Source organism: Pavona decussata, unplaced genomic scaffold, assembly GCF_977016875.1.
Source record: "Pavona decussata unplaced genomic scaffold, jaPavDecu1.1 SCAFFOLD_83, whole genome shotgun sequence".
Taxonomy (NCBI): Eukaryota; Metazoa; Cnidaria; class Anthozoa; order Scleractinia; family Agariciidae; genus Pavona; species Pavona decussata.
Genome location: NW_028145501.1, coordinates 1,585,001 through 1,601,959, shown reverse-complemented (window position 1 = coordinate 1,601,959; position 16,959 = coordinate 1,585,001). Strand labels below are relative to the sequence as shown.

At 37.2% G+C, this 16,959-nt stretch overlaps 2 protein-coding genes and 1 long non-coding RNA gene across 10 annotated transcripts in view; 2 read left to right on the top strand and 1 right to left on the bottom strand.

Annotated features, from left to right (window-relative positions):
* Positions 1–16,959, bottom strand: part of LOC146475770 (uncharacterized) — a 104,380-nt gene that overhangs the window by 16,044 nt on the left and 71,377 nt on the right. The gene's annotated exons all lie outside the window — the stretch shown is intronic.
* The window catches only part of LOC146475772 (uncharacterized), a 238,143-nt gene that overhangs the window by 190,737 nt on the left and 30,447 nt on the right, over positions 1–16,959 (top strand). The gene's annotated exons all lie outside the window — the stretch shown is intronic.
* Positions 12,918–16,959, top strand: part of LOC146475773 (uncharacterized) — a 10,591-nt gene continuing 6,549 nt past the window's right edge. Inside the window, exons 1-2 of the mRNA XM_085115532.1 lie at positions 12,918–12,990; positions 15,319–15,442. Coding sequence (XP_084971658.1) covers positions 12,937–12,990; positions 15,319–15,442 — 178 coding nt within the window. The 5' untranslated portion in view covers positions 12,918–12,936. The remainder of the gene's footprint in view (positions 12,991–15,318; positions 15,443–16,959) is intronic.

Sequence of the window (16,959 nt, the reverse complement as noted above, 5' to 3'; positions counted from 1 at the left end):
TCATAAAACATCCTCTAACTCCTCAGCTATGCATGAGTGCTGTTTACATACTATACGATGTATGAATAGGTACATGTACGTAAAGTCTTACTCGAACCTACAGCTGTAAGAGGCCCACATGGACGGACCCTAGCACTGCTATTTCCCCTTGGATGGAATGCTTAATTCCATCACATAGACTCAACTCTTGATAATCAACCCTTGACATGTACTCACAAGTTTGGTTTGGCAAAGACAAGACAGAGAGTATGCCATTTGAATGGGTTGTCACTCCAAGGTCGCGCCAGAGCCAAACTTGATCAAATTAGGTAAATACATGCCGTCTGACTCAATTACTTTGCATGCCATAGCCAAACGAAAGATTTTCACACAGCCCGATGAATTAATTATACACGTACCACTTTCGATGAATATAATTTGAGCCGCAAAATGTATACGTAGGGGCTGTGTGGACATCTTGCCCTTAACTGTATTAGGCAGAGGTTTTATTAGTTTTAGAAGCCAGAAGCTGACCTACCTTTGGAGGGATTTAAAATGAATCCAAACAAGGCAAATTAATGAGTAGTGCCCACCCATTCACCATTAAGAACCCTCCTACCACAAAAATTAATGAAAGCCATGATTACGTATAGTACGTACATTCTTAATTGCAACTCCCTACAAGGATTTTCAGAAAGATTTCCGCACAGCCCCATACATTAATTATGTATACATTTTGCGGCTCAAACTCTATTCATGCTCGTTCTTTGTGTAAGAGGGACGACAGTGATACATGTATAATTTATGTATGGGGCTGTGCGGAAATCTGCTGGGTTTTTCAGTTACAAGGCTACATAACTACATAGATAAGCAAACTGATAACTAATTGTGTTCGACATACAAAGGACGCACTCCTGACACTGATTGGAATCAAGATTGTATGGGACTACGTTGATTCAGTGAATGGATAGATCTTTCAGGATGCGCATCACCCCGCAGATTTTCTTGCAGGGGCGGATGAAATCACAAAGGAGAGAGAGCCTAGGATTGAGATCATCAAACGCACTCTCTAATCTACTCGCATAAAATTGTGACCTCTCAAGCGAAAACGTAAACTATAAATGGCTATTCGTTCGAACGGCGTTTTGCCATTCACTTCCCGTTCATCAGTCCTAAAAAAAAATTGCATCCGTTCGCACGGCTTGTGTTATCGGGGTGTTATCCGTTCGTAAAAACTAACTACAGCCGGTTATCCATTCAGAAAATAATGCGATTCAACAGTTTGCACGGTTAGGGTCAGCTGTAGGGTTATCCGTCATGCGTTCACTGGGATTTCGGCCATTTATCAGGATATCGTGAATCCGTTTTACACTCAACCCAGCTACAGTGTTTGGTGCTAACCATTTTACATTCTTCTAGAAGACTAGCTCTATGAATTTACCAAGTTTTCTGCTTTTTTCCTCCACTATCGCTTTCCTCGCGCATATATTTTATATTGCCTTTGGCGAAATCTTTGTCTGAGTCTTAGCAGGGAGTCTCATATGAAAGAATCTATTTTTAAATAATAGTGCGTATGCAAATTGGCGAATGTTATGCTTCAGCAAAATGATGGCTTTAGCAAGTATAAACACCGCTCGCTGTTCCTATCAGCTGTCTTTTTGACACAAAGAGATGGTTTCGTCGTTCTAAAATAAAGTTAGTTTTCTGTACCTTTGTTAATGGTACACATTTAACAAGAAATATGCTCAAGGATGTTTGATTTTGAACTTTAAAATAGGTTCTGAGTTATTAATGTCAGAAACGCAAACACAAACATCGTCTCAATATTGAATGGGGTCGAAAATCTTATTTACATGTAGCCGCTTAGCCGTTCACTTTGAGCCGTTCAAAAATTTTCTTCAGCCGTTGCGCCGTTCATTTGTCATCCGTTCACTAGCCGTACGTTTTGCCGTTCGAACAGATAGCCGTTAGTGTACGTTTTCGCGTGAGAGGTCACAATTGGCAAAATACTAAAAGAAAAAGGAAATACAATGGATTGGATTCATAGTACTATATTTAAAAGGTCTCATAGATTAATGATAAAAAAGTAGCTTGATGATTCGTGTTCTAAAAACTTTTACAAGTCTGCATGCAATAAGAGCCAATTTCTTGTAAAGTTTTACTAAATAAATGTTGTTCGGCAGATGAGGTTGTCTAAGAGCACCACCGCACGCCAAACTTTCGCAAACTTTTCGAAAGCCATATTTACCAATCGAAATGTCTTTTAGCTGGCTTTAAGTTAACTAAGTGGATTATAAAATTCGCTTACTTAAAGTAGTAAAGAATCGATTGGTCTGTTGCAAGATTAGAATTAATCTGGTCTGCAGAATTTTTAATCTTTTAATTTTTGAGCTCTCAATCAAACAACAGGACAATGCCCCTTGCTAATGAGTCCAACGGTTCTTGGTTTAAAAAAGAAGGGATAAGGCCCTCGTACCCCTCCCTTTGAAATGAAATTAAATCAAGCTTTGCTGGAAAAAGCCCCCATACGCCAACCTTACCTTTTGGCCTGAATCAACCTAAAGCTCAAAATTTACCGAACCCGTGCCCCGAGTATGTCGTTGTACGAAGCGAAGCAGGTCGAGCGTTCGAGAAAATGTACCCACTTACCTGCAGGTCTGTATCCGCTACCTGGACGGTGAAATTTCAGGAATGCTACGATTAGTTATAGTACGCAATACTGAGCCGATTGACTGTTAGGGTTACTTAGTGTTTCAAGCCGGTTTCACAGTGCGACGCGCCTTACCGTGGCCACCCAACAAACATTTTTTTTTTTTACAATTAGCCAATCAGGATGCGCGAATTCGATTAACGATCACGCCACCTTCCAAAGTCCACCTTTCAAAGTCCAACAGGCAAGTGACGCAAAACCGAGTTATTCAAAACATGTTTTGTATTTTATGAACAGAGAGAAAGATATCCTGATTGGAGGTGATTGGCTAACTTGCAAAAAAAGGTTTGTTGGGTGGCTATGGTAAGGCACGTCGCACTGTAACAATACTGTAAATCCAACCAATTTAAAGGGACACAGTCACCTGGTGCACATGCGCATTAGATACCATTTCTTAGCTGATTTGCATATCACACTTCATCACAAGTCTCGCGCTGAGAAGCGCATCCTTTGAAAAATGTAAACAAACCTTGTCGAGTCGAAGTATTTGCCAGTCAAAATTATTATAGTGATTATAGACCTAATGTCATTTTAGAACACTCATTTTCTTGATACCATGGAGAATTTACTGATGGACTTGTCCAGGGAAAGTCAAACGTCAACGAATACCTCTGAAGTCGAAGAATCATTTAATCGTTTATTTCGGTATCCGGTCGGGTGAAAAATTATCTTCGCTGTTTCTACGTTTCACAGTGTTTGCATGAGAAGCAAATTGAGTTCAAATATTAGAGAATATGTCAATTTTAAAACGTAGCGAATCGACTGAGCTGCAGTGTAGCGAGACGACTTTGTAGCGAAACTACCGGTAAGCTTTATTTCTGCTATCAATCACATATTTTGCTTTTATAATTTCGTTTCCACAACTTCTCTATTATCTAAATTTAGGAAACAAAACCATGTCGTTGCAAAAACGCTTGCTCGACCCGTAGAAAACAAGGTTCTACTGGAGGTTTTCCTTGTCGAGGAGATAATCGACTGTGTACCGAAGCTTGTCTTCGTCTGAGCTCCAAACCAAGCAGCCATGACGCGTAGTTCGAATCGTTTACCAAGATTCCCACCGCACGAACCTTTCGCCAGGTTGAGAAAATGTAATTTTCCAAATATATATAATGGTGATTTGTTCTCCAATGTTTTTGATTGATTTCTCTCGTTATTTTAGTCAACGCAGGCGATTTCTTCCGCCCGGCGCCTTCACGTTTCCCACCTCTTCTTTTCATGTTCCGTTGGAGACGCGATCAAATATGATAAAATAATATCATAGGATGAGCAAAAGCATACTCAGAAACAGGTTTCCAGTAAAAGATTGAAAATCCAATAAAACACTGGGAAGATTGAAGCGGATTTCTAGACGCCGACGCGTACTTTTGATTTCGGGTTGAGGTGGACGCTTTTCAAAATTGACAAAAACTAGCGTCCAGGTCAGCGCGGTCACAAAGGTGACTGTGTCCCTTTAAAGCATTACATTCATTCATAAGATGAAACTTTGAAAGCGGAGAGCTTCCACTGGTAAATTTACAATATTTGACAAGTATCCTAAATAAAAGAGCCAGTTTTCTTAAACATGAGGGAAAGCGGAAGAAAAACAATAGACTTCGGGACTCAACAAATTCTTGGAATATCATAACAAAATATAAAATGGGAAGAAAGCACAAACCAGAAAAACTGATTGTTTTGAACGATTCCTCGTTTATTTCGCAATAGTAGCTCGTTAAAGAAATATATATAAAAATCTCTATCAAGAAAAACTTAACAAAAATATTAGCTTTAGTCAAAACCTGCGTTACCTTGAGATTGAAATAATGATACCATAAATAGACCTTATTCCAAAATGGCTACTATTTTCATATTCTTTTGTTGGTATTCAAATTAACCCTTCTTACCTCGTTCTTAAGCTTAAAAATCAAAAGAATATTTTACCTTGAACGAGTCAAGAAGGGCTAATTTGAATGCAGACAAAAGAACATTAAAATGGAAGCCATTTTGGAATAAGGTTTATAAGAGGCATCAGTTTGAAAAATGTGGTTAATATTTAAACACTTGTAGTTTATAAACAGGGCCGTTGGTTGGACAGCGCGCAGAAAGAAACTCAATGATGAATTAAAAACGAGTTCAACAATTATCATTAAAGACTTCTAAGAGTGTTTCTTGGACCCATTTTGTGCATGCGCACGAGCGTGCAATATCAAGGGTAAAAGTGTAAACAATTTGTTACATTAGCCCCTGCACTGCACGAGGAGAGCGAACACCAAGTGTTTTCTTTGCAAAATATTTTGCCGTCATCTTGGATAACAACCTCAAAGATAGTAGAAAAATGATGCCGAGAGAGTAGGTCCCTGACCTTCCCCCCCCCCCCCCCCCCCCACTCCATTAATTCATTCCAACTTCACGCGTTTGAGAAATCCAAAATGGCGGCCCAAAGCAACGCCTTCTCTCTAGAACAGCACCACAACTCCGCGCGCACTGGGAGTTAAGAGAAAGCGATACCTTGGGCATGAGGGAGGAGTTGAAAGGTAAATATTGGCAATGGCCCGCCACTGTGACACCACAAAAAATTTAGACTGTTTTCCAGTGAATGATATATTATAGATAAACATACATGACCTCCTCACTTACTCTGCTATTTATGGTACTGTATGTGTGTGAACCTACATAAGCTTTCCAGTGTAACCCATACGTCATCTGATTGTCACATGATTCATCCATTTTCTTGATTTCTCTCCGTAGTTCCAACCGTGATTCAACCGTTTTATTGATTCCTCTCCGTAGTTATTCAGCCTACTGAAATGAAACTGCCGCTTAAAATTGGTATAAACTAATGTTTCCGCTATCTCACCACGGCCTTCCAGGATGATGAAAGAGTATAATATTGATTTGTCATTACCGAAAGAAGACAACTCCGAAGGCCACTCATTTTCTCTGTCCACTGAACAGGAACAAAGTATTTCTCAGAATTAACCTTGAGAATACTGCTATAAGCTTGCGAGTTTTTTTGTTTTGTTTTGTTTTTTTTTTCAGATCGCCGAATTCTGGTCAACATATATTAAACAATTATTCCCCAAAATGTAGGTGGATAGTGATGGCTGTTTAACGAGAAGAGATCAGGAGAGGTAAATATCTGCCAACATAAGGATAAGGCGGTAAGTTTCTAAAGAAATGTGGTACTGCGTTAGATCAACAACTTATTTAACCACATAAGTACTGTAGTGTAACACTTCATGTATCTTCATACATGTATCTCTACATTGAGCAAAATAAATTGTATTGTATTCAACAGTCAATGTCTTGCTAGCAGAAGGCTACTAATAAGTGTTACAAAGAAGACGACACTTTTAAGTTTACTTTTGAAAACATGTTTGGGAAGAACCAACTGTACATCGTCAGTCAAGCTGTGAGAGTAAATTATGTATTCCATACCATGTATATTAACTTATATTATTTAAATTCACTCTCACATTGTAAGAAACACTGTATTCTAACACTTCTACAGTCAATGTATGCAAGCCCTTAACTTAATTATTTAAGCACATAGGTACCGTAATCTTAATTACAATTCATGTATCTGTGCATTGAGCAAAATAAATTGTATTGTATTCAACAGTCAATATCTGTGAGTGGTACCGTCTTGCATGTAGTTGTGTTTTTGGATTATATATTCATGCTTTTTTTCCGTTTTGAGAAATGTCATTAATAAGAAATTTTCTTCCCGTGCGTAAGATACGGGCCTTTTGTCGTTTCCCAGTAAAACATAGTTTCTGAAATGGTCAAAACAGTTTGGTCCGCACAACTTTTCAATTTAAGTGTCCACACCCAATTTGAAGTGTAAAGCGACCTTAACACATCTTCAAGCAAGTAGTATACACTCGATTGCAAAAACGTTGACACCTAAAAAGCATAAACCATGAACGATGAAACCCAAAGGATTTGAGGGTAGAGTTAAAAAATTGGCCCTTTTTGGCCAACTTGCACACTTAAAGGAAAGCTTGGACAGTTTCCTTCATTCACCACGTGCAACTAATTTTAGTTATCAACCGTCGCACGAGAAGAGAATATCATGCAAGTAAATTTAGTACACTTATACCCATAAAGCCATTGGGTCTCATCGTTCACGGTTTATGCTTTTTAGGTGTCAACGTTTTTGCAATTGAGTGTACACAAACAGAGAAACTAAACAACTTATAAATAACTGAAATTATACCATGTTGAATTTTTGCGAGTGGTAGCGTAGTCAATTGGTCAGTAGGAAAGCTGACGGAGATTTCTTCTTTAGGCACAATAATTTAGAATCTAAAAAGCTTTTCCCGCTTATCAAGACATGGAATTGTAAAAAAAAGTTTGCATTGTTTTAAGTGATCTTACCCAGCTTTATCCATGCTTTAATTTTCCTTTTGGAATGAACCGACTGGTCTTTTCTACGTCCCTGCCCTATCTTCGAGAGAATTGAAGCTATGACAATACTAAAAAAAACTGATTGTAGAACGCTCTAATGAGTCATGACCACTCAAAATTGTACGGCATCTTTAATTAGTAAGGGCTGGTGAGATTTAAGTGTCGGGATAATTAACGATAACATTAAGATACGCTACAAGTGAGGAAATAACTTTAATAAAGAACGGAGAGTAAGTATAGTGTGATCAACAACTGACTTTGTATAAATTAAGAATCGCACTAAATTTATCATTTAACCACATAGGCACAGTAGTTTAACACTTCAACAGTCAATAAGTATGCGAGGCCAACCATCCTGCATGAAGTTGTGTTTTTGGATTATATATTCATAGTTAACTTTTCCTTGTTTGAGAAAGCCATTGGCGAGCAATTTTCTTCCAAGCAAAAGATACGAACCATTCTTTCGTTATACTATAAAAACGTTACCAGATTTGTTCATTAAATCAGGAACATTCTAATTTCTAATAAAATGCCTGCCAAAATCTGGTTGCTCAAGTTAACATTAAATTCCATAAACCATCAGCTAGTACAGTAAATTGTTTGAAATAAATTTCTGAACAATACACAAAGTTTGCTGCCGGTGCTAGCTCCTATATTAAACAAGTTATAAAACTTCAAACTTAGCATGGACAGAATCCGCAACAACCCCCCCCCCCCCCCTCCCCTTCTCCCACTCCAACCCAATCTAGATACGTTTATTAATTTAAGGACGGTGCCTACTATTGTTACTGCGCATACGTTCTGCGCATCGCGAGATACTCGGGTTTCCTATTGGTGGTGCCTACTAATACAGGAATATTTTTGCGCGGTTTAAAACTATACGGAGAAACCAGAACTTACCAAATGCTTTTGGTATCTCAAAAGAAAATTGGGGGCAACCATGCATTTTTCAGAGATAATTAAGCTTCAATTTAGGAAAAAATCCCATACATTGCTTTATATGTTGGCGTTTTTTAGAGATATTATTGCTTAATTATCTCTGAAAAATGCGTGGTTACCCCCAATTTTCTTTTTGGATTTCAATAGGCCTTGCTGAGATCTGCTTTTCCCGCATAGTCATAAACCGCACAAAAATACTTCGGTATTAGTAGGCACCGTCCTTAAGCGAACATTTGTAATACATCTTGTTACAAGTCTCACAGTTCGTGTAGTCAGTAAGGACGGGCACAAGCCAAATAACTCTTACACTAAGCAGACTACTTTAAGTGATGCGTTGTTTGCAGATATATGGCTCATTTACACACACAATTTGCACGAGTTGTGTCGGTCTTTCATAGATGCTACACGAACTACAAGATACAATCAGAAGTGCACCGAGAAATGATCTTCTCAAACTCATTATTCATATTCTCATACGGCTTACAAGCACGCCGCATTGTGGTCTGGTGGATTAGCTGAGAAATCCACTGTTCGAGTTGAAAATCAAACGTGTTTCAGTGAAAGCGATGTTACACTCACGTGTAAAATGTTTGTTAATCTGCATTTTCATGAACCATCACAGCAAATATTAGCACTTCTACTTCACCGGGTTTTAAAACTTGATAGTTTGGGAACCTTACCTAGGATTTTGACTTGCATCTTAATTGTTTGAAACGCTTACTTGAACAGCTTTCCTTTGTCTCTTCAATTTCAACGGGCTCTTTAACCAAGCTCTCTGTAGCCTTGCGTTTTCTTTCCAAGCCAGAAACAGTTCGCAACAATCAACAACAACCTCTAGCACCCAGTGAATGAATAAAATACTGTATGCTTGTCCTGCTCAATAAAATGAATGCGAGCAATAAGTTGTGAAAAAAACATTATGCAAATGTATTTTCTCGCGTTAAGGAATGCACATTGCTTCGTGCTTTGCATACGGATGTGTTGGTATTTGTCGTGTGAGTTATTTTTCACAGTACGCGTGATTATTTGTTATCAGGTATATAAGGTGTTCTTTGCAGATTCAAGGTCACTTGACGGCATCTCTCGCTACCGTTCTGTAAATTTTCTTGTGTTTGTTATCTTTTTTGTTATTATATTTAATCCTTCAGAAATGTTATTACCAGATTGTACATTATTGACATTATTGTTAGCTTACGTCTTCATTAGCTGTAGTTTGTAGTATGTTTATTCATGTATCAGTTTTGCCCGTGTTCTAGCTATCAGTAAACGAGATGCCTATTCCTGATTCTTGTCTGCGTTTCATGGTTTCTAGAGTGAAAATGATTTGTTCTCGTTTCACTGCAGAGTGATTAGAGAACAATATTCATTGTCAATTCCAAATAACTTGAACAGATAACACAAATGAACGCTTATTTGAATAAAAACAAAAGTCATTGATACAAGTATCATTCCACATGAAGAAATTCAACAGAGAACTGTGTCAATGTGACGAAAGGCTAATTTCAATTCTGTTTGTTAAGCTTCGTGTTTCATTGGGTCAAACACTCGAAATAATAAAAGCATTGGCTTTCATCGGTTTTGTTGCGTTTCGAAACCGGATGAACTGAATAATCACAAATCGTTTATACAATATTACGTCCAAGTTCATCCCAGATGGCCGATTTGTCCCGTGTTTATAAATTGTTTCACAGAAGGGCTATTTTCCGAAGTTCAGATTCCGATTCAACAGCTCTAAAATATTGAATATGGAAAAAAATCCCCCCCTCCATCTCACTCGATTTATAAATTTTGGTTAAATTACTTGGAGGCCAAAATTATTTCAGTTTTAATCTTTCTCTTTACTGTATGTACTGTATCCTTTATTCTAATGTATTGTGACCTAGTTTGAAAAAATAATCATCGTTTGTAATATTCGTGTGAATTAAATAAATTGACTACACTAGACTTGACTTCAAACAAGTTTAATTTGTCACAATATCCTTGGTATTATTTATTAAAAACAGATCACGGAGATCCAAAAGTAGGTCACAAAAACGTATTACTGTTTTTCCGAACTTGCATTACGTTATGTAGCATTACAGCCTGATGTCACTTTGGTATTTCGTTTCTTTCGCTCGATAACTGGCATTTGAACAAGGAGATGAAAAAGTTTTGCGCAATAGCCTGGGGTGCGGGCAGGCAGGTTAGCTAGTTGTGTGCGTCGCCAAAAGGTTTGGTTTTTGAGCCGTTTTGGTCAAAAATAGGGTATAGATTTTAACCATTTTAGTCTGAAAGACTGAAAGTGGGTATGGATTCTAGAGGCTAGTTCTGAAAATAGGTGTGAATTTTAATGGTTGGCCGCAAAAGGATACCAGAAAATTACATATTAATGTTGTGGTCTGAAATAGGGTCAGGGTTTGGAGAACCGAGTCGCACACCCCAAACACAAAACCTCATAAATAATCGAAATCGATTTTTTGCCAGCTCCACTAAAAGGAAGTCAACGTAAACTATGACTAGCTGATTAAATTAAAGCCTTGTAAACATAAGGGAATATATTTCAGAGAATGATGATTGCAATTTGGAACAAAATAAAGACAGACTGTACTATACTATAATGAGGGCTATAACGTGGAAGAAGGTTTGAGGATGAACAGGTAAACTTTTTTCTTATAAAACGCTTTACCTTTTTGAAGCCAACTTATAACACAACTTCTTTAATTTTTATTAGTTTCTTGTATTAAAAAACCTGGTGAGAGGTTTATGTTGTAATAATTTTTCCACACAGCTGTAATTTCCGGAGTAATTCTCACCGAAATTTAAACTAGCTCTCTTTTTTACGATGGAGTTATTCTTAGGTGGGTGGGAAAAATCGAGAATGGTTATGCAAACTTTAATTAACAACCTACAATTTGCTGCCCAGGCTCTTGAAAATGAATTTTAACAATATTTTATTAACATCTATTTCGAGACATAACAGAAACGTAAAGTTATTGAATTGGCAAATACTGCATTATCCAAAGCACATTAGGTTATATTGTACCTCCAGTGAAATTCTGAGCTACTATCAACGGGTGTTATATAAACACCTTTCTATCAATTAAACAGTGTCTCAAACAAAAGTATGTTCATTGTCTAAGCGCAGTTTCTAGCACAGCACGTATCAATTTCACTCTTGACACCTATTATTGGCCTTAAAGGTAGTGATCATGAGCTATCTATCTCCCAATGGTTCTCTGGTTCAGTACTAAACCATTGATCATGAAGAAATAAAAAAAGAAAAAAAGAATGAGAAAACAAAAATTGAAACGAAAAAGGCTGGATGACGCGCCAGTTTTAACAATTCGCCTTCTTCGGCTCTTTAAGGTTTTAAAATTCTGTGTTAAAAGCTAAGAATGGCGTTTTTATAGAAGATATAGCTTATGGTAAATTCATGTCAACTTTTCGATGCCACTCGATTTATATAGAGAAACCGTTTCACATATACTATTATAATTTATTAAAGGGTATTAATCATATCTATCTTATTTGTGATGAATCATTCGCTTCATCATACCATCATCATACCGTCTTGCATACATGTAGTTATGTTTTTGGATTATATATTTATGGTTAACTTTTCCTTGTTTGAGAAATCCATTAACGAGCAAATGAGTAAACTGAGTAAACTGACAGGAGCCCGGGATCGTATATATAGACAAAAATTGAAAAATTCGAACAGCAAGCCTACGCGCTCTTCTTAAAAACTAAGTTGAAAAACCTTATGTGCCCTTATTAAAGGGAATTCTTCTTAGAAATATTAAATATTAAAGAATTCCTCGCTAAGAAAAAAATCATAAAAACTTTGTTGGAATTAATTAAGGGCTAAGCTGTAGATTTTAAATTATTAACAAAAACCTCATAAATAATCGAAATCGATTTCTTGCCAGCTCCACTAAAAGGAAGTCAACTTAAACTATGACTAGCTGATTAAATTAAAGCCTTGTAAACATAAGGGAATATAATTCAGAGAATGATGATTGCAATTTGGAACAAAATAAAGACAGTACAATGAGGGCTATAACGTGAAAGAAGGTTTGAGGATGAACAGGTAAACTTTTCCCTTATAAAAAACTTTACCTTTTCAAGCTAACTTATAACATAACTTCGGTAATTTTTATTAGTTTCTTGTATTAAAAAACCTGTTGAGAGGTTTAATATGTTGATGTAATTTTTCCACACAGCTGTAATTTCCGGAGTAATTCCCACCGAAATTTAAACTAGCTCTCTTTTTTACGATGGAGTTATTCTTAGGTGGGTGGGAAAATCGAGAATGGCCATGCAAACTTTAATTAACAACCTACAATTTGCTGCCTAGGCTCTTGCAAATGAATTTTAACAATATTTTATTAACATCTACTTCGAGACATAACAGAAACGTGAAGTTATTGAATTTGCAAATCCTGCATTATCCAAAGCACAGTACACAGTAGGTTACTGTATCCCCCGTACGTGAAATTCTGAGCTACTATCAATGGGCATTATATAAAACACCTTTCTATCAATTAAGCATTTTCTCAAATAAATGTATGTTCATTGTTTAAGCAATGTTTAAAAAACGAGCAGAAGTGTTTTAGCGTGTTTAAAACCACGAGGCTCAGCCGAGTGGTTTTAGACCCGATAAAACACGTGCTGCGAGTTTTTTGAACGGCTTCAAAAACATTCCTGGAAAAGCGTGTGTCAACAGAGTTCATAACAATTATGCTTTTGTGAACATTTGAAATTAGCATACGAGAAAAACACCGCATACTAATGAGGAGAGTTTTAACAGCTGATAAAACACCGCGTACTAATGAGCAGGAGGTTTATCGTTATAAAGACACTACACGTGATGTATTATCGACCATTTGATAGGTCAATGGGCTTATTAATATATAAATCCACATCCTTCATCAGTTACATTGATGAGGCTCTCGGGGATCGTAGTGTGTTCGACAAAGGTGAAACAAGATAAAAATGTGAGTTAAAGATATATTTTTGATACTTGATAAGCTAAAAATGTGTTCAGTACTAAACCATCGATCAAGAAGAAATAAAAATGAAAGAAGTACGTGAAAACAAAAATTGAAACAAAAGCAGCAAAACGTCTGGCTTCCGGTTTTTTCGCATTTCGCCTTTCTTCGTCTCTCTCAAGTTTTTAAGATTAGAATTCTGTGTTAAAAGCTAAGAATGGCGTTTTTATAGAAGAATCAGCTTATTATGAAGACATGATTTTTGTCAACTTTTTGGTGCCACTCGATTTATATAGAGAAACCGTTTCACAATTTTTTTTTAATTTATTCAAGGCTATTAATCATATCGCCCACATTTGTGATGAATAATTCGTATAATTCAGGTAGTAGCAAATGTTGTTCAAGTTATTTCGAAGTAATTTTGAACAAAACTCGATCAAGATCAAGATCCCCTTTATTGATGAACGAATCCTCCGAATATCTTCCCTTTTTTATTGAAACCTTAAATTACACTCGCAGCAGTTTTTCTGGACTTAGAGTGGAAGTTTCGAAATTACAATCTCGCATACAAGATAAACTTCGATCTCCTTCATACTTCATCATCATTTATAACTATGATCAAAGTTAATTTTCTCATCGCTTTCTGAGCAACAACTATTACCATAACAACGGTAGCGCATAGCCTCTCATTTTAACATTGTCGATTGTCTCGAAATCTAGTCAGACACTTTATGACGAGACTTTCAGGATTTAAACTACTCAATCTAGACAACTTGTAGGCGAAATTAGAAACAAATCTGTAAGAGCGTTTTAAAGTAAATAATGAATTAATTGTCACGGGGTGATTTTGTTTTTTGGCCGCATTTTTCACCAATATCTCTAGCAAAATAAAACTTGACACTTTGTCTTTTCTGTTAAAAGGTCTTTCCAAATAGAAAAATATTCTAAAAGTGTATTGAGGTTCATGGGTGTCTTCGATTTTAAGATATTTCTGTTTGAAAACAGTTAAAATAAAGGGCAGATGAATGAAAAAGTTCCTACTTTACATAAATCGAGATATCTTTAAAATGCCTCCACGGATTTTTCTGTCAAATTACAAGCGGTTAGGGTAAGAATCTGAAGTTTGGATTGTATTTTAAAAGCAACACTTACTTATCTCGCTGTTGCTCCAAAGGGCCATCTGTTCTGCATTTTTCGGGAGACTGGAGCCAGGTTTGTGCTCCTCTAGTTAGTGTCTGAGGATGAACCACTAAAAGTAAGAGAATTGAGCGAAAAAAATTTTGCTGTTGTTTTTGTTTCAAATCACTCCTGATCTAGCTGTGAGATTTGTCCATGCGCGGTCTGCCATGCCGTAAAAATATGTTCATTCGTCGACTGTTACTTACTTTCCCATCGATTTCCAACAAGGTGCATTTGCCATATTACAGACATTGCGACTTTTCTTTGTATCGAGATTTATAAAAGCATAGAGTATTTCCTATAAATTTACAGAAAAATGTATATAAATTTCTTTCCATTTTTGTTAATTGTAACCACTTTGTTGCTGAAAACCTAGCTTTTCCCTATTATAGGGACTATGTTGGAATTTTGTTACTTCAAAATTGAGCATCAAAGATAATTGGCCTCAAAGTTGGGATATTTCCAGTTTGTCGTTATATGCCGATAAGGGCCACAACTTTATAGATTACTGGCGTGTGCAACAGAAATATTTCTGTGGGCCATAACTTTTGCTAAAGAAAGTTCAAGTGTTGAGCTAACAAAAACTGACTCTTAATTTGACAATAATGTTCTAGCATTGTACGCGAAGTAATGAAAAGTGATCGAAATGAGCCTCAGGGGACCCCCACAAGGCTGTTATCTAGAACTCAGGTCAATGAAGCTGAAACTTTGGCATTTTGCACAAGTCCTCACAGTAACTATGTGTGCCAATGTTTGGCCTCTTTCGTTACGACATCTCGAGTTGAATTGCCATTTTCCTTATGTTATGGGTATAAAAACCCAGTCATTCAGTCTGTGATTAATGGTGAATCAAGGAATTACGTAACTCTGCTTTGAAGGTTAAAGCGCTGAGGTGAATCTATGAATTTCCAACTGAACGTTAGTCACATAGGAAAACACAGCAAGCAAAGAAAAAATTCTCCGACTTAGGTGGGAATGGAACCCACGACCTCCGGATTGGATCAACTGTTGTTCGTTTCCCCAGGGATAAAAGCGTTAGCTTAATTTTTAACGAAAAAGTTACAGTTTTTCCTCCGTCGTTTTTGGCCTTAAAAGATCTATGTTTGCAATGATGATGATGATTATTACCATTACAATGATTATTTTTTTATGCAGCGACGATATGGAGTAACAATGGGGACAATTCAAGCAATCGTCATTTTGATCGCAGTAACCAGAGTGGTTGTATGGAGTAAGCAAGAGTTTTGTTCAAAACCGGCTGTGTTCCTAGCCACTAGTGGTATATAAAAAAAATATGGGACGACGTACAATCTAGCCGCCAGTCCAATTACGAAAGTGTAATCTAGGCAATACTGAGCGTGTGCTTGCAATCCCCCCACCCTCCCCCCCCCCCCCCCCCCGTCCTGTTGTTCAAGGTTTCAAAAAAAGATATGGCGGTTCAGTTTCTAAAAAAACTGTGGCGTTGTTCGTCGGTGGGGGGGGGGGGGGGGGGGGGGGAGGTGTGGGAGGGTGGAGAGTAGAAACGAATGTTGGTTAACAGAGTTGATTACTAAAGGAAGTTTGGCCACCGTAAAGAGATTCGAGTGCTGCCGTTTCGAGCCCTTTGTCAGAGCGAATCGCTCTAACGAGGAATTAACGTTCAAAACGCCAGCACTCGAATGAGCTTTCTAAAAAGATTGCTTCTGGTATTAGCGCCATTAAACGCATTAGGTATTCGGTCCCATATAAGACTTTACTTTCCATTTACAATTCATTCGGTTCAACCTCATCTCGATTACTGCAGTTCGGTGTGGGGATCCTGTTCTAAGAGTCTTTCTCAAAAGTTACAAAAATTACAAAATCGCGCCGCACGCGTCTTAACATTTTCAAATTACGATCGTAGTACTGACGAGTTGTTGCGGATGGTAAACTGAGTTAAACTGGACCGTCAACGCCTTGTCAATAAATCAATAATGATGTACAAGATTGTAAATAATATGGTTCCGGAATATCTTAGTTCACGCTTTGTCTTCCGTTCTGATACTTTAACTTATAACCTAAGAGATAGTGATGGTACGCTTGCTATCCCACAGCCCCGCACTAATTATTGTAAAAGAAGTCTTTCTTACAGCGGAATTGTACTGTGGAATAGTCTACCCTTGAATATTCGACAGTCGCTGTCTCTTAATGAATTTAAATCTAAGCTGAGGAATTATGATTTTGACGGTAGTCTCAAATAAATTTTATTTTGTTTTTATACACGGCTTCCTTGTAAAGCAGGTTTTTATCATTTTTCTTATTGTAGTAGCTATTTACAACATTAATTTAGTTAGGTAGTTAGATTTTAAATTAAATATTGTATAGTCCTGGCCCCAGTTGTTCAAAGGCCGGATAACTTTATCCGCTGGATAAGGCATGCACTATTTAAGGTCTAAAATATACTTCACGTTAAACGTTGTCCAAGGTTTTCGTACACATCCAACTTAACTGTGGTTAGAGTATGCATATTCGTTTTTACACGAGGAAATACTGAAATCTTTGCACAGATTGAAACTGTCGGATAGTGACTTATCCACAAGATAAAGTTATCCGGCTTTTGAACAACTGGAGCCTGAAGGAAACACCGTGTCTAAATAAAGATTTTACCTTTACCTTTTTTTAGACTCAAATCTTTACGGCGACCAAATTACGTATAATTGTCAACTCTGTGGATAAAACCATTTCTTGTGAAGGAAGAAGATTAATGCGCGCTGCGTCCTCGTGCTCGGGCCTCGTGCTGACAGCAATGACTTGTCATGACTCAGGGCTCAGTGGGCT